We start from the raw sequence: 26,621 nt of genomic DNA, 5'->3' as shown, positions 1-26,621 counted from the left end.
TCTCTCTCTCTCCAATACATCAGAAATTATTAGTTGATTTACATTTTGTATTAATAATTTGAATGGTGGAGCATCTCCATTTCCTCTACAAAACTGGCAAAAGAAAAAAAAGATAACAATTAACATGTCTGAATCCATTTCTAAGCCAGCTGGGTACCGACTGACAAGTGCAGCTGTCAAGGTTGCTAGGCAACAGGAGTGTGCTTCATGAGCTAAGGATGACAGCTGGTGACGCAATTGAGAAGTCCAACGTAGACCAGACTGTCTCATTTAAAAATGCTCGGCACACCATCGTAGAACGCGTCTTTCGGAGGATGCGGGCGCCTGAATTGAGACACAGCTAACATGTTCATTAGCCCTCAAGGATACACACATTGTATTTTGGTGACAATTTGAATGTAAACATAACTGTGTTTATTTTAAAGGAAAACTCAACAGGGTAAATTTAAGGTTACGTTAAGGTGCCATTAGTTCTATCTCACACAGGCTCCGCCCTCTACTGGACTCTATGGGTACTACCTCCTTCAATCACACGTACGCACTTGCCCACTGAAATTTTATCGTGCACATAGCCGACCAATAGGATGTCGCTACCGATACGTGCGTGACGTATAAATAGCAGTGTCCCTACTGCCTCAGCATCCTTTTTTTTTCAGCAAACAGCGAACTGCTCACTGAATTCACCACCTCCACGGATGGAGTCGCCACTTCTAGAAAATTATCTTTGCACCCGGGCAAGGTGACCCATGTCCTGCCCGGATGAGTCCAGGCCCCCCCGCCAGCCGACCTGCGGCTGGGGAAGGGAGGGACTGGCCAAGTGACCGTTATGGAGGGAGAGAGGCCTGCTGACTCTGCCACAATCCGCCATCTGGTGTTCAAGATGCCATTGTTTTACATGTGCTGCTTATGTAAAACTATGGTAAGGCTTTTGAGAATGTGGAAACCATTTGAGTAAAACATGTTAAATACATTCCTCAAAGAGCCAAGTTATCTTCTCTCATCAAAGAGCTAACGTTAACTCCAGGGGTGAAGCTAAGGGTTCACCCTGCGGCCTTGTGTTCACGAAGCCACTGTTCTAACATGTGCTGCTTTGTGTGTACACTGTGGTGATGCCTGTGAATGTTAAACTGTTTATTAGAAACACATTACATTCTTAGAAGTGCTAATTCCCCACCACCAACCCCATCTCATTGAGCTAGCCGCGTTGAACGCACCGCTGCACTCACCGACGCTAAGCTAACGGTTCGCCCCATGGCCCATGGCGCTCTCCCGGTCAGAACTGAGTGAGAGGGTGGGTGAGGCCCGGGCATCCACATAGCTAGCATGACCGCCGAGTCCGCGCGGCCATAATGGTCCGCTTCCACGACGTAATAGCCGAGAAACGAGTTGTTCTTACCGTGGAAACTTGGCAATGGAGCAGTTTACTGTAGCGCTGCATTCCCAGCGTGCCCACGAGGACTTGCACGGCCGCGTTGCTAGCTCACCGGCGGTGAAAGCCTGTTACGTAAACAGACACGCTGCCCTGCCGACATCTCTTTCGCCGAGAAGACACAGCGCAGCTAGGTAAGTCCGCTATAGCCGGAGAGAGACAGCCAAAGTCAGGTCTCTCTCGGTATAGCGGGATGAAAGAGATTGCTCGCTGCTTCGGTTGGTTTCGTTTCCTCCACCAGCGGCTCGTAGCGCCTGTTGCAGCAGGCGAGGCTGTCTACCTGCCACTGCTTCACAGGGAAGCTGTGAGCTTGAGGCTGATGTCAACACCGGGTGACATATCAACCACAGTCACACCGGCTGTGGTGCGTTCAACCTTTCGAAAAATGGCCCATGGTGCGTTCAAGGACGCCACAGCCTTTTTCGATTGCAGCCCTTGGAAAAAGTCTAAGCTTTATTATTTATTTAAAAAAAATAATAAAATAAAATGAAGGGTGACAGAGGGACAGAGGCTGATGCATACCACCAGACCTCCTCCCTCTGTTATGTGTGGACACATAACGGAGGGAGGAGGTCTTTCGCACACTGAAAATGCACGGGGGAATGTTCAACTGATTAAATACAGTATATTCCTAAAGAGCATTCTCCACCCCACCGAACCCCCTCCATCTTCGGCTCGGTGTGTAACACGCTTCAGTATCCACAAAACTGCACATTCACCGATGCTAAGCTAATGATCCGACCTACGGCCCACACTGCTCTCCTTGCTAAGCTTGAGAGAGACAGTGGGAGGGCCCGGGTCTTTGCTGCACTATTCAAACCACTGGGACAAAAGCCCATGTCCCACGTCTCTCTCCTGGTGGTATGCGAGCGAGACAGTAGTAGGACCTGGGCTTCCTCCTTGCTATCCGGCTGTTCGGCCCGCGCAATGGGTCGCCTACATCGTCTGGCAGCCGAATTAAGGGCTGCTGCCATGGCGCTGACACAATGCAGCAATGCGAGCTAACTCTGCGTTCCCCATGCACTCACAACAGTATCCACGGGAACACTGCTAGCTCACTGACAGTGTATGTGTGCATTCCTAAAACACACAACCACATTGGCGACATATGCTCAACCGAACCAGCACAGCGTTTAGCTGACTAGCTGCGACGGCGAGTCGAGATAACGCCAATCTAGGTCAGATATAGCCGGAGAGACACAACCAGACAACACGTCTCTTCCAGCAGTGCAGCCAGTGGCACTTTATCACAGTGAACAGCGGCTCATTCTCCCAGCAGTGGAGAGGAGGATGCCTAGTCCTGACACAGCTTCAATGTTTCACACTTGCTGTAAGCTAAGTGGTTGTGCTTTCAGAGTTGATGCATTGAGAGGGAGACGGATCTGCCTACCTGTTCGGTGGGATCCGTTTTCTCTTTCCTGCAAGGTCTGATGGAGAAAGGGCACTGCAGCTATCTCTCCTGTCACAGGGGGTTTGGTGACAGAACAGTCTTCACCCACTCCCTCGTGATGCGCAGGGTGTGAGAAGACAGCGACCGGTGTCATGTCTCTCAGCACCTCAGTAGGACTTGCTGCTTGTGTTGGTGGCTCTAATATCTGCACCTTATGAGCCCCTGGAGCAGTCCTCATTGAAAATGCTCTCTCTTGAACAGACCTGCGCCTTGCTCTCACCTCTGCTAAGAAGGTGAGTGAGCTGTGTGCCTGTCGTTTCACCCCAGCTGCATGCTGATTCTTGGTGTCCACAGTGCAGCCAGATTGAGACAACACACCTCCTTTGTTCTTAAGAACATAAGGAGCATGTTCAGGTCCAGGACAATAAATCTGGATGCTTTCTACCCCCATTAGGGTGCAGGGAGGTGAGAGTGCATCTGTTGTGTTCATGTGTGCTAGGCTAACGTCCTATGTAGAGCACACAGCCCCCATTCGATGCACTGGTCAGCAGTTCGTCTGTTTCAGTGATAGTGCAGTCTGTAAAAACCCTGTCCAAGAAGAGCCTGGCCAGCTGGCTTTGTGAGTGAATTTTCCAAGCTTGGATACAGGCGGGAACAGACCCACCCTTAGCAGTGTGTGCACATTCCACTCAGAAGTGTGGAAGTGTCTACGACCCTTTTTCATCGGGGTGTGTGTCGAAGAGATCTGCACAATGGCATCTTGGCCCTTACTGTGCCCGTTTGTGCGTTTCTATCTCTTGGATATGTCGGGCTCCTTCTCGGGATCCAGCTCGCAAATGCGACCTAGGATCTGAAAAGTGAACATACACTGGCAGTGCCTGACGTTCCAGCGAGAAGCCCCTATTAGTCCAGCGACCTTCTCAGGGGTGTCCCACCACTCTGTCACTAGGTGAAGTGGTGGTCAGGTCTTTGGCCGGCCTGTGGCCGACCGGGTTGGTGTGGTGCACTTTGGCTTGTCGCGGCTAGCGCAGACAGTCATCGGGCTCCACCCACTGTACCCATAGAGTCCAGCAGAGGGCGGAGCCTGTGTGAGATAGAACGAAGGTTACGATATGGTAACCTTAGTTCTATAAGCACAGGCGGAGCCCTCTACCGATGAGCCCTGTCGCTCTGACGCCGTCTGCTGAAGAGGTGGTTGGATGCTGAGGCAGTAGGGACACTGATATATATACGTCAAGCACATATCGGTAGCGACGTCCTATTGGTCGGCTACGTGCAAGATAAAATTTCAGTAGGCAAGTGCGTGCGTGTGATTGGAGGAGGTAGTACCCATAGAGTCCAGTAGAGGGCTCCGCCTGTGCTTATAGAAGCAGGGTTACCATATCGTAACCTTCGTTACCGTCCTAATCAGAAAATTGCAGTCTACGTACGTGAATTTTACACTGTGTGTCTTGGTCTCAAAGGAGGTTTCTGACCTCAAAACAGGATTACTGATAATCATTGTGGCAACAAGGTGGTGTCACCAATGCCCTTCAAAGAACCTGGGCTCAAACACTCTCATACAGCCATCCCTCAAATTTTACTTCCCACACTGTGGTTTGCTGAGCTGAGATTGGCATTTTCTTCAGTTATGGGTGTTGCCAATACAAGAAAATGACTTGAGAGTATCATGTTCGATCAAGTTTTGATAAACAATGACAATTGTCTTTACAATTTACAACCCTACCTTTGCTGACACATGTTTTGATTCAGATTTTCAAGCTTTTCTAAAAACCTTGCCAAATGGCACATTAACTTTTATCTACCGAAATGGGTTTTAGAGAATCACTCTGACGTAGCAAATAGGCTTAGCTAGGATCAAGATTAAAGCTTTTTTTTGAAAACACCTCCCTGCTTAGGTGCTCATGGGCCATTTTTATTTTTACCAGCGTCATACAGCTTTGGATACCACATCAATGTTACAGGTATAGCCATTTCCACTGAGGCAAGATATAAAAGAAAATGTAGTGAAATACAACCGATAAAAAAATACAACAGTGCTGAGTGCATACAAAGACTTTTGGCACAGGGGTAACAGCAGTGCACATAAATAAGCAGCAACCAAGCTACAGATGGTGATTTCTTTCATTTCTTAAAACTTTTTATTTCTTTTGCCTATGTTTTGGCATCACGTATCCACTTTAAGGTATTGCTTCTAACATTTAAGGCATTAAATGGTCTTGCACCCCCATATATGTCTGATCTACTTTTCACCTACCGCCCTGCACAGTCTCTCAGATCAACTGAACTTGGTTTATTGTCCATCCCTCGTTTCCGGTTGTCTACAGTAGATGGAAGGTCATTTAGTGTGAATGCTCCAAAATTATGGAATTCACTGCCCCTTTCACTTCGAAATATTTCATCTGTGGCTACATTCAAGACACAGTTAAAAACATATCTATTTAAGATGTATTTCGTTTAAATGTGACTATATGTATCCTATGTGATTGTAAGTTGTGTGTTAGTGTGTAAATGTATTGTAAATGTACCATGTAAAGCGACCTTGAGCTATAGGCGCTATATAAATAAAACTTCTTCTTCTTCTTCTTATGTTTTAAATGTTTAAAGAAACCTATACTCACGGTAGATATTTCAGTCCTAAGGCCTTTTCAGAGTACAGCTAAAATATTTGCCAGCTAAAATATTTGCCAAACCACATTATTGTGATGCATGACAAATTAAGGCTCTCTCTGAGTGTGTGTGTGCGTGTCTTTGTGCATGTGTGTAGCTGGTGAAAGCCCAAGGTAATATAACCACTGATGTCATCTGTATTGGGGCTAAACAAACACATTTTCGCTTCATAGCAAAACCGGGATGACATCACCTGTGTGCGTTTCCTTACCTTGTGTACTGCAGGTCCACTGCTTGGTCCGGGGATAGTGTCAGGTGACTGCTGTTGAAACAAAAATACACAAAAGCCATCAGAGCCAAAACACAATGACACACACACAGTAAATACACTGAACAAACAAGACTGAGATGAGCTAGACCAGTTTTGCCATTCCAAAAGCATTAGTCAGGTTTTGTTTACACTGACAGCAGTACCCTGTTACTGCAATACACTTGGCCCTTAGAACATGGCCCTCCATTTCTACCCGTAAAGGGTATGACGATAATTTGACCTAAATGGTTTGACACAAATTCACTCAAGCTCTCATCAATACAAAACCAGTGCAATAGTAAACAATCTTTTAATGACATTGATCAGTTCAATTTCTCATCAATAAAATCTGTCCGTGCAAATAAAATTGTCAGTCCAACTTCCCCTATATTACAATGACATCATTATAAAGAGTTAGTTTTAGGGTCTCTTAATGGTTACTATGTAGCCTTTGCCCCGGGCATATCACACTCCACCTCTACTTCCCTTACCAGAAAATAAATTCTTAGTCTTTATGGATTATTATGATGCCAGAGGAGCTAGATGACAGCGTTTGACACTTTGGCAACACAATGGTCATAAAATTGATTTAAAAAGTTTTACTGCTCGAGGAGGGTAGTCTGTTTTCCTATTTCACCGCATTGCAATACATTGTGATGTTTTAATTTAGTAACACCTAGTCTTGGTTGCTCTGCTGCTGAATTAAAAGCTTGCTTCAATTATTTCACAGCCTCATTTATAAAATCAGATAATAATACTTGAGTCTAATAGTTCTTAACAGTTTTTATGAGTCCTTGTGGTTTATAAAAGATAGAACAGAAATACATAAAATATCAAACATTACATTATTATAATTTAATTATGTCATACAAGCTTTAAAAAAAACATTTGTACTGGTCCGATGTGAATTCTTACTGCCAATATATGGCCAATATACAGCATTAATTATATTTAAAAAAAAACATTTCATTACAGTAAGATTCCGGTCCATGCAGGGAAACCTTTTCAGTCTCTATAAAAGGTTTTCATTGTTTTATAACACTAAATCACAGTGGTTTGACAAAGCTTTTTGAAGCTGATCAGCAGACAAAGACTCTGATGTTAAAGTGAACAATCTCTACAAATGTGTCTAAATTAAGTAAACATAAAGCACAGTGCATAAATATGTACCCCCTTACCAATGACACACCTAGATTACCTTTAGGCAGGGATTTTGTTGAATTGCCTGTGTGTAATCAAGGTGTGACAAGTGATTTTAAATTAAATACACCTGTATCTGCAGGGTCCAATAGCTGGCTAGTCAATTTCTTAGCTAAAACTATACATAACCAAAACAAAGGACGTTTTATTTTTTATTTTTACTTTTACAGCAGACATTTTCACTTGTCAGGGGGAGTAAAGGCGTAGCCGCACAGTTGTTACTCATAACAAGTGTTCTAGAAAGCCATGTAACAGTGACCCATCATGCACCCTGAAACTGAAGCAGCTAAATGGAATTCAGCCTCCATTCATTTTATTATTTACGTTTGTTTTTTTCCCGACTGTGATAAGTCAAAATGTCTACTCCAATCGTCTGTCTATTCCAAGCAAATCTGTGCCAGCTTTATTGAAAACTACCACTTAGTGGAAGGATTCTGGAGCATTGTCAAGGCACTGAATAGGGAGCAAAGTAAGGTCAATAGTTAGTAATAGCCATCCTCAATAACGGGGTGAGAGGGAAATTTATTAGTCAGGTTTGTTCAGGTATCAGATGAGGTTTGGCTTATGGGGCGATTGTGGCTCAGGAGTTAGAGCGGGTTGCCCGTTTATCAGAAGGTCAGCGGTTCAATCCCCGGCTCTTCCAGGCTGCATGTTGAAGTGTCCTTGGGCAAGATTAAGATACCGAATTACCCCTGGTGGCTGTTAGTTTCTGTTTAAGCACTTAGGCTCACAGTGTGTGAATGTGATGTAGTGTAAAAGCTCTTTGAATGGTCGAAAAGACTAGAAAGGCGCTTGTTCTCTTCCTGTATGGACTGATAAGAGAGTGTAGATCAGGCATCAGGCTAGCAGATATCTATGTTCTCAGGGAATCTTATATGTTTACAGAATTTACTAACTCCACAGATTACAGTGCAAATCATTGATACTATTCGATTTCAACGTGACTTAGGTGATGCATTGGAGTCCAAACATCAGGCAGACTGGCTGCTCTGGTTTAGGCCAGATAGCAATGACCTGGTGTGGAAAAACCTACAGACACTAGGGGGAAAAGACAGAAAAATAAATTGGGGACCAAAAGATGGTTTCGTCAGATTTGGTGTTGGCATTGCATGTGTTCGCACGTTGTATGTCAGCACTGTATCCCCTCGGCCAGGTCAAATTAAACATTGCTGTGTAAGTCTTCATTACTTTTCCGAAAAACTTCATCACAACTGACACCTGGCTCATAATATTTCTACATCACTGAGTGAACATGGGCAGTGAGGGAGGCCATCAAGAGGCCTATAGAAACTCTGACAGAGCTACAGGTTTTATGGCTGAGATGGGAGACGCTGAGCAAACAACTCTAAAACAAAGTGGAAGAAGTTTCAACGGTCTGATGAGAACAAAAGCTTTTTGACCATCTAACTAAATACTTGGTCATGGCAGGGGGGATGCATTTCTGCAGCAGTCCTTGAAACACTTTGAAGATAGAAGCTAAAATGAATGCAGCAAAATGCAGAATAATCCTGGAGAGGAACGTGCTGCTGTCTGCAAGAGAACGCTGAATTATTTTTCACCAAGATAACAAGGCCGAGGCAAAATGGGTTTCCTGAAATGTGCTGTTCACCCATGCTCTCCATGCAACTTCACCCAGGTTGAGCAGATTTGCTGAGAATGGGGGGAAAATGTCAGTTCCAGTTGTATAAAACTGATAAAAATCCACACAGACTTAACTTATAGATTTGTTTTCAACTTGACATTAAAAAGTAATTTCTCTGTTGATCACAAAAATATTAAGATGAAAAGAGGATGAATATACAATACAATATACAAAACAGCATCTTTATCGGTGGATATGTGTGAGACAATATCAGATACTGGTATCTGCTTTAAAAATATCTGATAAAAATGCAAAGCGTAGAATTGTATTAGGATGGGGATCATGTTGCCAGCGTTCATTACAGACAGATGAGAATCTCCTGCAATAGGCGTGCAACCATTCTGTGAGCTTAGCCAGTGAAGCAGGATCACTGGTTGATTCCCTCTGGAAACCTTTACAGAAAACTTAGAATGTGCTACAATCGCCTCTCACTGGCTGACATTAACAAACCACCAGATGATGACGAATAGAAAGATACAGATCAAATAGTGGAACAAATGAAAAGCACCGAAGCACGTTGGAAGATGTATGTAGATGAAGAAATATAAACTGGTTAACCTGCAAGAGGAGAAAGAAGAGAGGGAGGGTGAACAAATCACAACAGTCTATGAATATATGACAGGGAATGTGAGCATGACAAATGGACAGGGAGAGAGAGATGAGGCGGTGAGATCATTTTAATTGTAATTGCAATAGAGAGAAAAAGTGAGCAAGACAAAGACAGAGAGGGAGAGAAATGCATAGCTGTGGCTTTGACTTGCAAGAAATTGAAATAGAGAGATGATTAGAGGGATACAGAGCAGTGTGTGTGATCCTCATTAGAGCGATGATGCTGTGTGGCATGTCACACACTCACGCACAGGAGCAATGGAGTAGGCACACTCGCACACACACATTATCCAAAGCAAGTCTTCATTAAGGAATAGTTTGACATGCTGGAGAATACGCATATTTGCTTTCTTGCTGAGTGTAAGGAGAAAAGAGCGATATCACTCTCCTGTCTGTGCATTAAATTCGAGGCTATTGCAAGTTGCCTTGTTAGCTTAGCTTAGACTTACGACTGGAAACAAGGACAAACAGTTAGCCTGGCTATGTCTAAAAGTAACAAAGTCTGTCTTACAGCAAACCAAAACGTAAAATCAACAATTTGTGGTTTTCCAGAGGGTAAAGTGCCTTAACCGGGTGCAGTGACTTCCTTATCACCATGAGGTTGGCAGGCAACAACGGAGACTCCCGGAAGCCTTTAGACGGAGACAGTATAGCTGTTCAGCCTGTTTCCAGTCTTCATGCTAAGATAAGATCAGCGGCTGCTGGATTAGCCTAACTGTATATTTACCAGACAGATTTTAAAGTGATATTGACAAGACAAGATTTACTACAATGTCGATGTATTCCTTTAAGACAATGTCCACACGTATCTGGACCCATCCTGTAGGGTTGGGCGAGGTTTACAAAATTTCCATCTAACGATGTCTACACTGAAACATCGGGATCGACGATGGCATCGGGCGCACAAGCGCCGGGGGGAATAACGGTCGTCTTATGTGCATGTGTTACCTCGCACAGACTTCACTAGGTTAAAAACTTGGTAGCCTATGACGTTACAAGTCACGGAGGATACAGCACAGACCAGGTAAAGCAGCAGTGAACACACGGTGCAGATGTTGGTTTCGGTTCACCTGCTGCCGTGATAACGGATAACATTTATAATAATGTACCTCCATGTGAAAACCTGCTTTCACATGGAGGTATTATGTGAAAAATTTAGATTTTTTTTGCCAGGGGCGGGGTTTTACAATCACTATACCTGCTCAACCATCGACCATCTGTCAGCCATCGCCGATGGATGATGGCATCGTCTATCGGCCCAACCCTAGCATCCTGCTCTCTGTGACCACCTATACCGTGTTTTAATACAGTCACAATTTAGTTGCTGCCATTTACATACTTTTACGTTTCTAGCACAAACAAGCACAAAATAGTGATTTGACCTTTACTCGATGACCAAGCAAACAGTAGCCCCTGCGCTGCTGCACTGAGGAATCGAATCCCTATTTTATAATCATAAAGTAGGCTGACAATTTACTTATAAACACAAGTTAATCCGGCAGTGAAGCATGAGACAACAACACACTTGAGTCCATAAACAGAAAATTTATTTGAAACTATTTTGATAATAGATTATTCAAGCTGAAAGACACATCCTCTGGTTCCTAGTTTCTCAATTATGAGGTTGTCCTGCTTTTCTTTGTTTTATGTGACAGTGAACTCATATCTTTAGGTTTTGGATTGTTGGCAGCACAAGCAATTTGAAGACACCATCTTGGATTTCAGGAAGTTATACAGAGCCATTTTCCGACATTTTAATGGTGAAAATAATCTGTGAATTAATCGACAAAGAAAATAATCAGTCAGTTGCAGACCTACTGTAATACTGGGAGCACAGCGAAGGCTGGAGGTGACAGAAAGCCCAAAACCACAGCTTCTCCCATTCACAATAAAACACAACGTCCGGAGTTTCAGATTTACCCAGATTGGAAAACATTTTCAAAAGAGCTCCGTTTTTGGTTGTGGAAAAAAAACCATCTCAGTGTGGACGTCCTCCAAGATAGCCGTAAAGATGAGAGCTTTTTTTCTGTTTGTATTCTGTGAAGACATGCAGTGTTTGGACTGGGGGTTAAGTAGAGCACACCAGTCAGCCAAGCACACAGACTAAATAAATTGTTTCTGACTCTCTATCCCTGTCTTGCTCAGTCTTTCTCTTCTCTTTTGTCTCGGTCTCTCTCGCTTATCTCTCCATCTCTTTGTCTCCCTATCTGGTGGATACAGATCTTTCAAGAGGTCTTTGTTTCTCCACTGTCATCTCTTCTCACAAACACACTTGAGACACACCAGCAACTAGAGGCGATTCATTCATACAGTATCACACAACGAGAGAAATGTCTGGCCATGTTCCTGTGAGTCTGTCGGTGCCACAGTTTCTCACAAAGACACCCTCCTCCATCACTGGGTGTACAGTCCATTGCTGTCAGTACACCGGAGGCCAGAAGAGAATGACAGAAGAGAAGAGAAGAGAAGACAGGAGGAATGAGGAGGAATGAGAGTTATAAAGACAGAGCACATGCTGACACGCTTATCTGTGTGATGACTTCAAAGTGTGTATACAGAGAGAGCGCAGGAGAGAGCGGGGTCATTATCTGCAAGAAATGGATTACTCTCAGATTAGATTGCTGAGCACAGTGAAGAGCTGTAGCACGGTATGCTTGGCAAGCCCCATCTCACACACACACACACACACACACACACTTCACATTCACACTAAGCTCTTGTCGACTCCTCGACAGATTCGTCATACAAGGAATTCAAAATGGAGACATCAAAGCAGCTACAGCTCAATGGACACACACACACACACACACACACTATATCTGTGCCAGCCCACGCCTATCTGCCAACACACATAACTACGTATTTGTCAATAGATAATTTCAGGAGTTATCTATCAAACAGAAAATACATCAGCCACAGGTTCGATCAATCTAATAAGTCATTTGTTAAGAAAAAAGTATGAAAATTCACTAGTTCTAGCCTCTCAGATATGAATGTTTGCTGTTTTTTTCAGTCTTCAATCATAGTGAACTGAATTAGGGCTGGGGCGATGTAATCGATTACATAAATACGTCGACTCGCATTACGTGAGTTGAAGCGTCGCTGCACCCGGTGTTAGTCGGATTCCCGGACAAGCTCCCACAACGAAAGACCACGCCTTTGACCGTCTAAAGTTTGGGACTATTTTAGACAGACACTCAACAACGTGGTGCTCGCCCCGTGAGCTTCACTGCAGCACAAATGCTGCCCACCAATACCTGAAGCAGCATGAACACGTGAATTAAAAGTATCCCGGAGCACTGACGGCAGCACCGCAAATCCTGTTTACTTTCTGTCTCCACACAAGCACTGCGCATTATCAGCAGGATGACATGTAGTCTGTTAAAATGTATTTCTTCATCGCCTTCATGTTAAAAGTAATTTCTGCCCTGCTGTTGTCATGGTAACGTGACGTTACACCATGTGTCATCTAACGTTCGGCCGTTTCATATTAACAGCTGAATCTAAGATTACATACAATCAGTGACTGTCTGTGGTATGTAATGGTTTCAGTTGTTTTCTTTGCCCCACACTGATACAGAAATACTTTTGATTATCATACTGCATATAACTCAATACTGAAATAAATCCATGTCAGAAACATTTAAAGTTTTAAGGAAAGGAGCCTAATTAATGTCTGTTATAGATATTATCACAACACATCAGTGATTTTTCTTCACTATTGTCATTATTCTAATGTGATTCATCTGGATGATTGAATAAAATATTGATTTATTGTTTAGACATGTTTTTGATATTTATTTTGGATAAATTGGTATGTTAATAGGCAACTTTTTTTTCTTTAGAATATACAAAATTAGTCTTAGATTAATCGACTTGAAAAATAATCGTTATGTACAGCCCTAAACTGAATATCTTGCGATTTGGTGCAAGCAAATTTACATTTTGATCAGTATTTTTCACTTTATTCTCACATTTTATATTTCAAACTTTCATTTCATTAATTGAGACGGTCATGATTTTAGAAAGGTTGTCTTTGAAAATAGATGTATCCCAATATTTGAATTCTTCCGCTTAAGGTTCTTTTGAGACAAGCGTTCATCACCTGTGTGAAAATGTTCTCTCTCTTTCTCTCCACCCCTCACTTGCCCTTTCATCTTTCTAATCTCAATGTATGATGCAGTTATGAATGTGAAATATTGCTGGCAGACATAAAAACACATCACAAGCCACTGTTTTCAAATGCAGAAATGAGATCATCTTCTGATGAATGTCATCAACTTTCCTCCAAGAGAGTGATCATGAATTCTGAAAGCTTCCAATAGGACTGTGATAATCTCATTTTACAGCCATAACTATTTGTCTTGAGCAGCAAACTGTACATTTATACACAGTGTTTGGAAGGGAAAGAATTGTAAGTCTATGTTTGTGTTCAAGTTTTAATCCACAAGAAGGTTTGACTCCACAGTTAGTCTATTTTTCCTAAAACAAATGTTTAAAAATGAAAAAATCTGGTATAAAATTTGGTACGGTATGGGGGAAGCAATATAATTTCAAGTATGGACATATATCCATTAGAAGAAGACAGAAAGACTAATGAGCTGCAACCCCAAACAAAAGTGGGATTGCACCATAATCCAGCAGTTTCCGATTCTTTCTTAAAACAATGCTACTGTATATTTCCACCTCCTCTCCCTTCAACGTGCATCGTTTTCTTTGCTTGCACTAACAATGCAGACACACTGAATGGCAACTGCGACAACACATACTCACATGCAGAACATGCACATATTATAATGTGTATGTCTAACTTTTGTTTTGGAGATTCCTTGTGGTTTTCATGTTCTTGCTTTTTTTTTTTTTTGATTGCCTAAGGAAACCCTTCAGTAATCCCAGTGTACTTGTACTAGTGTGCCTGTGCAAATTGCAAATAACGTCTCCACACCTATTTATCTGCAAATTACCATTACAACAAATTCTATATTACGACATTATCAAACGTTGACACACACAGAGCTAGGGTCGACAAGGCCTTATAACTCAGCTGTTTTCTGATGACTTTTACCAGCGTTCTTTGAAGAAAGTTTCATGTCCCACAATGCCACACGCACTGGTTCTTCCTCTATTTTGGTGTCAGCAATGAAATCCAACCAAAACTAACAGTCCACAGTAAAACTGTTTGCACCGACTTGGTGATTGAGAGTATTGATAATAGTACCCATCAGTTTGACCTGTCAGCATCTGTCTTTCAAGTCCAGATAGCGGTGCTGCTGGCCAGCTAAAGTAACGGCAGCCTGAGCCTGTGGCTTCCTCTGACACATTTCCTCACCAGTGGGTTCATACACGTATGTTTTCTCTGACAGCATAAAATGTCAAGTCCACTGCACATATGTATTGTTGAGTGACTTTAGCTTTCTAACATGTGGCTCCCAAGTCTGACAATTGACTGCGCTGTGGTCAACTCTTTAGAGGAGGAGAAAGGAAAACTAGCCAAGTTTTCCCTGTTTACCTTATACAGCGTGACTTCTGCACAGAGCACCCTGGCAAATGTAGCGATAGCTGCAAATAGGGATGAAACGATTACCGGTTTAGCGGTAAACCATGGTAAAATTCCCGATGGTTATTATTACCGTACATATTTTAATTACCATGAAAACCGGGTACGGTTAACCGCGCTATTATAATCTCACGGCAAACACTGTCAGCGCAGGCGCGCATGCGCAGAATGCAATGTGGGTTTGTTTGGGTCAATGACAACACGACGGAGATTTTTCAGCCAGTCTGAAGTCCGGTCGTATTTTAGTTTTTATGACAGTGCTGAGGGAAACTTGATAGAAGAAAATAACCTCATAGTGAACGCAGGGTGAGTTAACTTTTAGCTTTGGTTTGTCTCTCTGACTTGCTAACAGCGTGTAAACTGAAGCTCTCAGTGTTGATGCTCTTGTAAAAACGCTACACATTGTTCTGTTGCTGTGTGCGTCGTGTGTCGGCAGAGTCTATTCGTCCACTGCACGTGATAACACGTTACGCAGTTTAGTCAACCAACCAGCATATCTAGAAATGCTACAGACTCCTCTGTATTTATTTCAGGTTTTGGGCTCATTACAGTTACTATCACTGTCTTCTAAAGACTTATTTGTTTTCATGTAATTGTCCACAGGATCATTGTATTACCTATATAATATAAAAAATAAAATCTTGAGAATGCATACTTAGATTTTCATTTGTTTACAAAAGTTATTTGCTGTTATTTTTTATGCAAACAAAATGGCAATTGTATTTGTAGTTTTCAGTATAAAACTTGTTGAAATGGTTTCAGTGTGTGTATCAGTACATTTTAACAATACCAATAATACTGATAACCGTGATAATTTTGGTCACTATAATCATGATATGAAATTTTCATACCGTTTCATCCCTAGGTGCAAAGTGAGTAAAGTGTTTGAGCAAATCTCTCTGCTCCTGTTATATTATAGCTAATAAAGGACTGATAACTGAATACCAGAGCAAGTCACAACAGAGAAATAATGTAAAATAGGATTGTTAAAGGTGAGGCTGCTGCAGGTTGGAACCAAAGTCGACAGATGGCTCTGTGCAGTTTCAATTCACTTCATAAGCTGTGAGCAAACATCAAAAGAAGCACATGAGGTAATGTGAAAATGCCTATGTCAGATGTTTTGCTGATTTTTTTTCAGGCCCCAATTTTTAGAACAAACTACAATTACTGCCTCGTGATTGTTTGCCTTCGCCAACCAGCCAAGTCGCACTTGACATACATTTCTGTCCAAACTCATAATATATGTAATGAGTTATCCAATAAGACGTCTGTGTGAAATTTTGTCATAATTAGCGTATGAATTCTAGAGTGATGGCCAAAAATGTGTTTTGTGAGGTCACAGTGACCTTGACCTGTGACCACCAAATGTTCACTCGAGTCCAAGGCGACGTTTGTGCCAAAGAAACTCCCTCAAGGCATTCTCGAGATATCGCGTTCACAAGAATAAAACGGACGAACAAACCTAAAACATAACGGTCGGCGGAAAGACAACAAAAGAAAGTTACAAGGTGATGCTGCTCAGTGATGCTGTCATTTGATACCATGGCACCATTATCTTTTTTACAATTTCATTTCCATTTTTTGTGTGCTATTGTAGTGCAGAGCAAAAACAATCCACAGTAGTTCCTCTCTCACATCTTTTTGGAGATTGTGCATATACAAACAAGTGTGAGTCTGTCTGAGTGTGTATGTGTGTCAGGTGAAGTACAGCCAACTGACAGAGTCTAGAGAGAACCAGTCTGCACAGAACAGCCATACCTTTACACTACTTACCCACGCCTCATCACTCTCACCCACACATGCACGCACACACAAAGTTAGATGAAGACATTTACTCTTCATCTACTCAGTATTCCCTTCTTTCCTTGCCTTCAGCTCAATCACAGGCACAGAACATTAACACAAAGATGATGCGGTACGTGCCACAGTTAAATGCCTGAAACACAGTCTGCTATTCAAGTAATCCATTCATTCACCCATGCATTCTTTATGGTTCCATTATACTGTTGCATATTCTCTTCTGAAATAAATAACAGGATTTACTATCACTGATTTGTTACTACAAGAGAATTTTATCGGATCAGTCAGACAGGTAACGGGAACACTAAGCAGCCTCAAAATGTAAGTCTTTTAAACATCAATTAAAATGACAAGATGTAATATGACAAACTGTTCATCTCCTTTATCCAAAGTGCATATTCGCAGAACATATCTTTTGGCACCAGTGGGACTGGAAGTCCTGGCACTCCTGGCTGCCGCCGATGATGAAGACGAGTGGAGCTGACACTGAGCAGATATTTGGCTTGTCAGGTGTGTTCGTTCCACACCAGGGCACACAGAGTCACACTCATTTACCGCTTAGTAGACCAATCATCAGAAACCAGAACTGATAACCCAAGAGGTGCATTTTAGATGTCAGATCTACATCTGGGATGGTTATAATACAGATAAAAGAGAGATGTGTTTATTTACTACAGAAAAGAGCTATAACAATTAGTCGACTGAATATTAATCTGCAACAATTTTGATAATCGATTTGCTGTTTAAGACGTTTAATCAAACAAAAATGTCAAATAATCAAACAAAAATGTCAAATATGTCTGGTTTTCTGTCTTACATATCATTCTAAACATAATAGGCTATTTGAGTTGTGGATAGCTGGATGGAAGAAACTATAATACATTTGAATACATGCTTTTAAGTTAATTCAACAAACTAGCCTACAGGATAATCAATAATGAAAAAAACATTTGTTGTGTAGGTGCACAGAGCTTTTTGTATATAAATATATATAAAAGTGTGTGTATTTTGTATTGTAGGTGCTGTGTGTAGTGAATCTGTTGGGGGTGGTAGTGTTGCCTTGACTACGGAGTGTGAAGGTATGATCTCCAACAGCAATTGGTTTTTATGGATGTAGCGCACGCGCGCGCGCACACACACACAGCCTCTGCGACAGTAATGCATGTAACAAAATGAAAACACCTGAATCGTGACGGGGTTACGAAACAGCCTCACAGCACATAGCGGTGTCGGGGGGTAAAAAACATGGGATTGAAAAGATAAAAAGCGTCAGGCGCTGCTAAAACATTAAACACGGAAGGACGGACAGTCAGCCAGCGCTCGGTTTGAAGTACTCACGCTCTTCTTCCGCAGGTGCAGCCCGTGCTTGAGTAGCCCTGGCAGATCCCGGATTTTGTGTTTGAGCTGAGCCTGGTCCCGTGCGCTCCGGTTCCAACGCAAGCCCGCGAGCAAGCCGTCCTCTGCGGGCTCAGAGTCCTCCATGGTTCCTTTCCTTTCTCCTGTCAGTCCTCGAGCTGCAGCCTGTCTCCGCTCCGGGTGTCTACTGTATCCTCACGAGGCGCACCGCCGCCCGCTCCCGTTCGCCATTTCCCCCCCCTGCCTCGCGCTCACACTCAGCGACCTGCATCTGCAGCCAAACCGCGCGCAGCTACGACCTACTGAATGGATTCCGCAGCACGCGACGCTGCTGCTCCACCCAATGGCTCGCGCGTCCTACTCCTCAGTACTAGTAGGTTGGTTTGTGTTTGTGCGTGGAGGAGGAGGAGAGGGGGGTGTCACAGGTGCATAGAAACATTGCATCTGAGCAGTCTGATAAAGTAAAGGAGCGAGGAAAATTTAAAGCCATCATATTTTAACTGTTGCACCGGTGCAGCTGACATTACAGTATCATTTTAGGCATATGTTGTAAATGTAATCCAGAAGTCAGGGGGAGGGGGAAAAGAAGCAGAAGGCACTCTGTGGGGCTACGTCACCACATTACCTGGCTCAAATTTCCATAGGTAAACAAAGAGCAGCCACACAGCGTACATCTCTTTGTGGGAGGAAGTAGGACTGCGTGAGACATGGCAGCTTATTTTTCAGGTATGGAGCTTTTGTCTGTGAACATGCGGGAATGAAGCATGGAGCTTGGCATTCCGGTTTAACCTGAGGTGGAAAGCAGGTGAGCTGAAACATGAGAGGGTCACAACCCCCTCCATGCTGCAGGTTGTTGAAGGTGAGACACCATGTCTCTAAAGTGCTTCACCTACCCTATACATTTTCATAATGCTAATAGTCACCATCAGACGGTACTTCTAAAGTCTTCCCTCTTCCTAGATGTTTTTGCATAACATGCTGGTTAGAGTGAAGTTAAACTCGCCCCAGCGTGTGCCTCCTATTAACGAGAGCCTGATGGAAAAATCAGCAGGGCAATATCATCACAGATATTTGGCACCTGGTGCGCAAGAGGGAGCAGTGAGTTGGAAAGTGATGATATCTAAGGGGAAGCCTGTTCTCATGCCTCTGATAGGCTGCACCACTTGTGGATTTTAAAACTTATTTGCAGTTAAAGTCTTAATTAATGAACATAATGAAGGACTCTAAATGAATCCCTGATTATGCCGTTACGTTTGTCCAGCAGAGAGGACCGATGGGGGGGGACTTTTACTCCTGGAACAGTTTCCAAAGAGTTCATGAATAGAATAGTTGAGCTTGAATGCACCACAAATCCAGCTATTGCCCATAATGGGAAGGTGTGACATTGGTCCCTCGAACTAATCATGGGGGTAAGCAAGAGTTCGAACACTGAAGCCGACCAAAGGCAGGGTTGTGACCTTTTGGGCATTTTGGGGGCCTACATGGAACCCTCCGTGGAACCCTCCATGCAGACCCAAAAATAACGTCACAAACCTGCGACATCGCATATGTCTCACCTGAGAGATGTAACCACATTGTGAGAAGTTCCCGGGGAATCTACAAAATCTATTCGGCCATCAGTGACACTATGTTGGAGTTTGGCTAGTGAGCCTTGTAGGTGGACTAATTAAACAGAGTCACAATCCAAGACAGACAAACACACTGAGCCAGAAGTCTTTTTGTTGGTGCAGTATGGTGTAGCCATGCAGCTACCAGAACTACAGTGTTTCTGCCGTTGCTCTACATCATTAAATTGCTCTGCGTCATATGCTGCGCAATCATGCGCAGTAGACCCTGTTGCCAATAGGAAGTAGCCATGTAGTAGTACTAAATAGGACTAAAATGGGCTTCACTGTTCTGTATTTAAACCCGCGGAGTGGCTTCGTCCATCAATTATCCTGTCTATGGAACAGGTCCCTAAAGTAGAGTTTCTGTGTCAGTGTTGTCATCTCTAGGGGCTACAGGTATGCTGGAAGCTGCAGTGATGTAGCTCTCTGATGCATTAAAATCTGAAAGGATGCAGAAAACTATCACTATCGATGTACACACAATCGTGTTGAAGTCTTAGAAATCCCGCTTTCTGTGTCAGGCTGAGCTCAAACACACATGAAACAAAGTCAGTGGTCAGCAAAGCAGAGAGGCTGCTGTGGAGTGAAGTCAAGCAGGTGAAATTAAGATAATTCCAAGATTAATCAAGTTGATGACAACTACGCTCGTTACTGTAAGTGCAAAAAACCTTCACGAAAAAAGCCAATACCTAATCAACACACTAGCGTATAGTATTTATAGTATACTGCTGCTGTAAATTGCTGCTCTAGAACCACATTAAGTTATAGTTTTAGTTATATTTAAAATATTATATTTCAAACCTGTTCTGAATGTATTATTTTTTTTAAATAATGTTTTTAAAGAGCACTTTTAGTTATGAAAAAGAACCGATAAGATTACTGATAAAGAACCAAAACGATTAAAGTTAGTAGTATTGCAATAATCCTTATGATGCCAATCCCATAACATGAGTTTAACACTACAGTTTATCAAAAAAACACACGTTTTATTGGGGACCCACTTAATTTCCCTGGGACTCCCTCAAATGACCACCTGTGGGTCCCGGGGACTCACTACATTGAAAACCTATTAACATCACCGAAGCTGTCGAGAAAGTCATCAAACCGATGGTGGTGGTTTGCTTTCTAATTTCCTCAAACATTGGTGAGGTCTTTCACATATCTAGTCAGTTAATGTAATGCTAATCTTGATTATTTGACAATTTGTGTGTTTATTGTTGTTGGAGAGGAGAGGAGAGCAGGAGAGGAGAGGAGGAAACATGAGAACAATAGGAGAACCTGTTGAACAAGCAGTGTCATCAAGTCTGTCGTCAAGAAAATCAAGGGGAAATTATCAGTAGATTTTGACAATCTCTGTAATCTTAAGTAATTTTAGTAAGAGATTGTATGTAGAATGTTTATAAAAAATCTGTGAATGTAAAAACATCTTTACTGATTATCCTAGTTTTCCAGTTAAGACGGGTGCACTTCCCCGGCATTATAATAAGAAGCTTTTATTCTTAAGAGAAATTCATTGTATGGCTTGAAAAAGAACTCAGCCCTCTTGGGAAGCTGGTGAAAGTGCATTCAGTTTGATTAAATATTTCAAGTGAATGTGATCTGAAAGAGAATTAATTTGAATTCAGTAGATCCAAGAGGATCAGAGCCTGATACCCCAGAAGACATAAATCTAAATAGAGTTCAGCTTGAGTGCAGTGGGTTCAGTTGTATAACTCAGATGTCGAGTCTGCTTTCCTGATAGGACTTGTAATCTGGGATAATTGGCCCCTTTCAGGGACTCAGATTATACCAACACCATCGCTGTCAGAGGTAATAGGCCAGCATACATACTGCTTGACAGCTGAATAACACACGCGCACAAGGAAAGACTTGTTTGGATCCAAAGCTAGCTGTAACATTTCATCTATTAACATGTTAAACTACAGTTTGGTGTGGAATCCAGACTCAGATGGTAAGTAACAGTGATGTGCTCATAATACTTAACACAGACATGCAATTATGAATTCTTTTTTCCACAGTCTCCCTTGCTCTCCATACTTGGGTTGTCAGTGTCACCTTTCCTATGGCAATACTGACATTACACACTAACAAAATCTCAAAGTCCATTCAGGATAAAGATAAAGATGCACCAACTGATGAAAAACTGATTTAAATGAGGGTGACACAATGCTTACCGAGACTAACGGTAGTGTAGTCGACGACAGCGAGAACGTGCAGACATAAGCATGGCAAGTTTGTGTCTACTTTGTTTTAAAATCCTTCATGTTAAGTAGGGATGGGGATCGAGACCCGGTTCCAAAAATTCTCAAAACCCGAAAATCAATAAGGTTCGAGCTTATCGATACTGCTATCGTGATTTACGGTTCCTATGATGTACCGTACATGTCTCGAGCGTCAATTCAGTTTTATTTTGCAACGCAATGGATAAGAAAATCAAAAGGCTGCAGTCTCTTCCTGCTCTCTGTCGGCTGCTACACACACACAGGCAGCAGAGCGAGAGGCTGCACCGTCGCGGTGGAATAACGTTACGGTGAGGGTTAACGTTAAGTTAGCTCCAAACTACTGTAACGTTAGTTGTTGACAGCTACGCTCGTTACTGTAAGTACGTGCAATAAAACCTTCGCAAGTAAAAAGACAATAGTTTATCAATACACCTGTCTGTAAGGTAACGTTAAACATGTAGAAATGGTTAATTTAATCATCTCTGTTCTCAGTATCTCATCCTGTGTGTTTTATACAAAAACAGCAAACGCTAGCTTGGCATTAACCAAATGTTAAAAACAAGCTAAATAGAAAGCTGTCTGTCTGGAGCACAGACTGGTCTGTAGTCTTAAAAACTCAGCTGCTGGCTGAGACAAACCAGCCGCTCCTCCTTCTATCTGCTAACGTTACCTGCAGCCAGTGAGAGAGAAGGGACTGATACAGACTGATGTTCTTTCTAAACGTCACTCACTACTTGTGATGTCAGATAAAGTTATTGATTTACTTTGCTGTTGTAAACATTAATGTTGCTGCTCTAGAAACAACATTTAGCTGTATTTAAAATATTAAATTAATAACAACAACCAGGCTGTTAATATGTACACTTCAATATATGTTTATTTATCTCAAGTGATATGTCATGTCAATATATAACATTATTGCACATTGAATATTTTCCTCATACCATGCAGGCCTACCTTATGTTCGTTGGGTCTGGTCTTACCAAATAACCATCACTAAATAATAGTAAAGTATCGATAGTGGTATCAATAAAGAATCAGATCGTTAAGCAGTCTCAATAAGGGTATCAATATCAATAAAAATTAACGATACTCATCCCTAATGTTAAGAATGCGCAGCAGAGACTAAGACAAAAAAATGCTTGTGGAACAGCCAGAACTGCTTTAACTGTTTTAAAAATTGTTTGTTCATTTAGGACCCCATCACTCATAGTAAGAAGCTGATTGATTTTGTAGTATTGATTTCATTCACGATTTAATACAGTTAGTTGACTAAATCAGCCTTGACGTCAGTTTGTTAAACTATTTCTCTGTGGAAATAACAAAGAATGCGTGTTTTGAATGGAAGGCTTTCTTATATTTGTGTTTGAGAGAAATTGGCCTTGTGTGCCATAATCAACAAAACAAGTGCTAAAGGAAAGCTAAGCACAATTACTGGGAACCCAAGCCCATTCGTCTTTTTTTAGATCATCGTTCAGATAGCTGCCCTCTGAGATTTGGTGGACAGCGCCGAAGGAAACTACAATCAGCTGTGAGGACGAGATATTACTGTTGAGGGTAATACTGCCAAAGATGCCACTGAAGATTTTGCACGCACTAAAATAAACAAAGCCATTGGACATTTTAACATAATTCCTGCAAAGTGGCATCGTACAATGCACGTGTATTTCAGCCTGTCTCTTGGACAAGACTGAGGAGAAATAATCAGCATTGTGTCTCAAAGGATTCAGTTTGGAGTTAGCATGCGGCACATGACTAGTAATTCATTAGCTCAACAATAAATCTGAAGAAAAAAAAGAAGCAAAATTTGTATTTAGACTCATAGCACCAGCAGCCGCCTGAAAGTGAAAGGGGGAAATAAGGAAAACACTCAGTGTTTGCTGAATTGCTGAAGAAGCAAAAGAAGAGAAGGGGACTTTGGGCTTAGAGGATGATGAAATATGCTGCTCTGCGGTCCCTGGGGACTACTGAGGCCAGCCGCTGATACACATGCACACACAGTCACATATGCATGCACAGCAAAATCAAATAAACCTGATAGTACAGCATTTGAATGAATGAGCCCTACATAGTAGTGCACATACAGTGCTATACAGTACATCAGGGTTACATGATGATGCACAGGGAGAAGAATGGATTATAGGGGGAGGGGAAGTGGAGTAAAGGAAGAGATGGGGAAAGAGAGAGCGAGAGGAACAGGAGGGCCAAAGCAGGAGGAGAGAGAAAGCGAGAGATAGTAAACCAATTACCATAGGACTCGAGAAAGCCTTTCATCCCAAAACTGTCACCACACACGGAAATAAACACACTTCTATCTTTTTTTCGTCTGCCTCTCTCCTGCATACAAATACAGTATCCACACATACATGGTCGGACATCTCTCTTTATCGCTCACTCACACACATATTCAGAGCTCTCTTCAAACAAATGCACTCTTGATTAAATATTGAGGAGTGCCTGTGGCGAACTGAGCGGAGATACAATTTCTCTTGTCTCTTATGGAGCTCTCTGTCTATGGAAGAAGGAGGAAGAAGTGCCAAAGGAAGGGAGAGAGAGAAGAAGAGGCAAGAACACAGTGGACTGAGAAAAAGACACAAAGGGAAGTGAAGGATGGCAGGAGGGATGGGAAATGGGTGAGAAACCAGCTGGCTAGTGATGAAAAGACAGGAAAGAAGAAACTGATAGAAAAACAAGAAGACCGAGCACAATCTGAAGGGAAAGAAAAGTGAGGGCTGCCATATTAAAATGAACTAGAAGCCATAACACAATATGACAGATAAGGTCATATATAAAAGAACAGAAGCAGGGCTCACACCATGAAAGAGCCGATACCATTCTGTGCACTTTTAAGTAATAGCAATGACCTTTAGTTACAGAAATCATTTTTTAGCCATGCTAGTTAGCTGGTTGGTCCACCAATTTGGTCCAGACTGAAACATGATTTACTATGGGTTTTTTATGTGTCCCCCTCAGGGTGAATTGTAGTAACTTTGGGGATCCCCTGACTTTTCATCAGGTGCCATCATCGGGTTGAAATTTGTCCATCAATAGCTGTAAACTGCAATTTTATATAATCGCTAACATCCTTTTGTCCAATCTGTATTCACGTATTAAAAATATGTAAACACAATTAGCTTATATCTGTCTGTTCAGGACCATACCATTAACACAAGTCATGTTGTTTCTACAGAGCCACAGCTAATTCTATTCTCAATCATAGACATAGCCAGGTGTTGAAGTTCTTTCAATTACATACACAATGCAGTGAAAAGGGACTTGAGTTTATCCGATGTGGATACAGAACAACACAGAAGAGGAGCGTAAGTAAGATGAATGTCCAGACAAGGGAGAGCAATAGTTGGGCCAGGTAGAAGAGTAGCTGAACCAGGGAGAGGAGTAAGTTGGACCATGACCAAGGAGAAGGACAGGTACCGGCGAGAGGAGTAATAATGTGTGGTGGTGTTCAAAGGAGAGCTGTTGTCACTGGTGAAAGAGCAACCATCATAGAGAATGTGATAAACCATGGTATATTACTGGGAGAGTCCGGTGAAAGAGTCCAGCCTAATCTCAGACAGATGTGTCTTTATCCGGAATTTCCAACAAACCAACAGGTAAGCAATGCATTTCACAAGGGCTTCCTCTATCATTAAAGAAATGTTGCTATCTGTCACAGTAACTGTAGGCCCAATTTAAAACCAGTATGTTGTGTTTTTGTTCCTCTGGGACGTAGCTTCTTCCTACCTCAAGGTCTTCCCCCAGGGAAAACTCCTCAGTGAAGACCAAGAGCGTGCCACTGTAGGATTGGTCATTGCTGATAATGCAATAAAACTGAGAAACATTTAGACCAGAATCAGGACAACCTTGTATTTCACAATGTGGAAAGCAGTTGTTGAATGAAACAGTTGTAAGCTACACAGTTCCTTATAAAAAGGAACAGTTAAGGGGTCAAGAAACTCAGACACAAATACGTCCAGTTATCCAGGTTATCTATCTGATGTCTTGTTCTAAAGTGAGTTTTATAATTTGTTGCTCTACATGCAGAGATAGGGACACGAGTTTGAGACTCGGACTCAAGTCCGACTTCAGTCTCACACACAGTGACTTCAGACTTGACTTGAGACTTGTCTTCAAAAGAATTCAGACTTGACTCGGACTCGAGGTCTCGGACATTGAGGACTCTGGATTTTATTTCAAGACCAATCAAGACCGTAACTTTGGGAATATAAATAAATTGCTTCTGCATTGTCTGAATTATTTGGTAACATCCCAACTTTGATTGGATGTAAAACATATTTCTTCAAATGCAACCAATAACCCTAATAAAAAATGTGTTGTTGCCATTAATGACTGCCACCCCTACACACGAAGGTAAGCATGGAAAAGGAGCGTTGAATAAAGATGCTTATGTTGATTTCAGCTCTTAGTGTTTGAACGTGGGTGTTTTAATGGGAATGTGGATCTTTCAGATCAATTTGAGAAATACCTATGATCTCGTTTCACATTTTATTGTGTGTCATGTCATGTGGTGAACTGGTCTTGGTCTTCACTCGGTCTCCCTCGGTCTTGGTCTTGACTTGGTCTCGCTTTGGGTGGTCTTGACTACAACACTACCTATAACCTACCTAGGTAACACATACTATGTATCTGCTGCACGTGGCCACACGTGAGAGAGAACAACAAACACTGGCAGCTGCTCAGCCATTCATCATAACCTTTGGCTTTAAAACTTCACACAACAAGGCCCAAAGAAGGGCTGAACGCAAATTAAGTTAACGTTACACTGGGTTTGAGAGCCTGCGGTTGGTGTTGACTTACAGTAAGCTGTCATAAGTTGCATTGCACATTACATGGTTGTGGTCTGAAAAACTGGTTACAGTTACAGAATTCCT

General features: G+C 42.2%; 1 protein-coding gene across 3 annotated transcripts in view; it reads right to left on the bottom strand.

Moving 5' to 3' along the window:
* The window catches only part of rapgef5a (Rap guanine nucleotide exchange factor (GEF) 5a), a 60,812-nt gene extending 42,523 nt beyond the window's left edge, over positions 1-18,289 (bottom strand). The window contains exons 1-2 of one of the 3 annotated variants that reach the window (XM_046059146.1): positions 17,886-18,289; positions 5,701-5,751 (exon numbers count right to left, since the gene is read on the bottom strand). In XM_046059146.1, coding sequence (XP_045915102.1) covers positions 5,701-5,751; positions 17,886-18,029 — 195 coding nt within the window. In that variant the 5' untranslated portion in view covers positions 18,030-18,289. The remainder of the gene's footprint in view (positions 1-5,700; positions 5,752-17,885) is intronic. The other 2 variants (XM_046059147.1, XM_046059145.1) reach the window with 2 other exon arrangements.
* Between the last annotated feature and the right edge of the window lie 8,332 nt (positions 18,290-26,621).

Source organism: Micropterus dolomieu, linkage group LG09 (genome assembly GCF_021292245.1).
Source record: "Micropterus dolomieu isolate WLL.071019.BEF.003 ecotype Adirondacks linkage group LG09, ASM2129224v1, whole genome shotgun sequence".
NCBI classification, from domain to species: domain Eukaryota; kingdom Metazoa; phylum Chordata; class Actinopteri; order Centrarchiformes; family Centrarchidae; genus Micropterus; species Micropterus dolomieu.
This window is presented reverse-complemented; position numbering and strand designations above follow the sequence as displayed.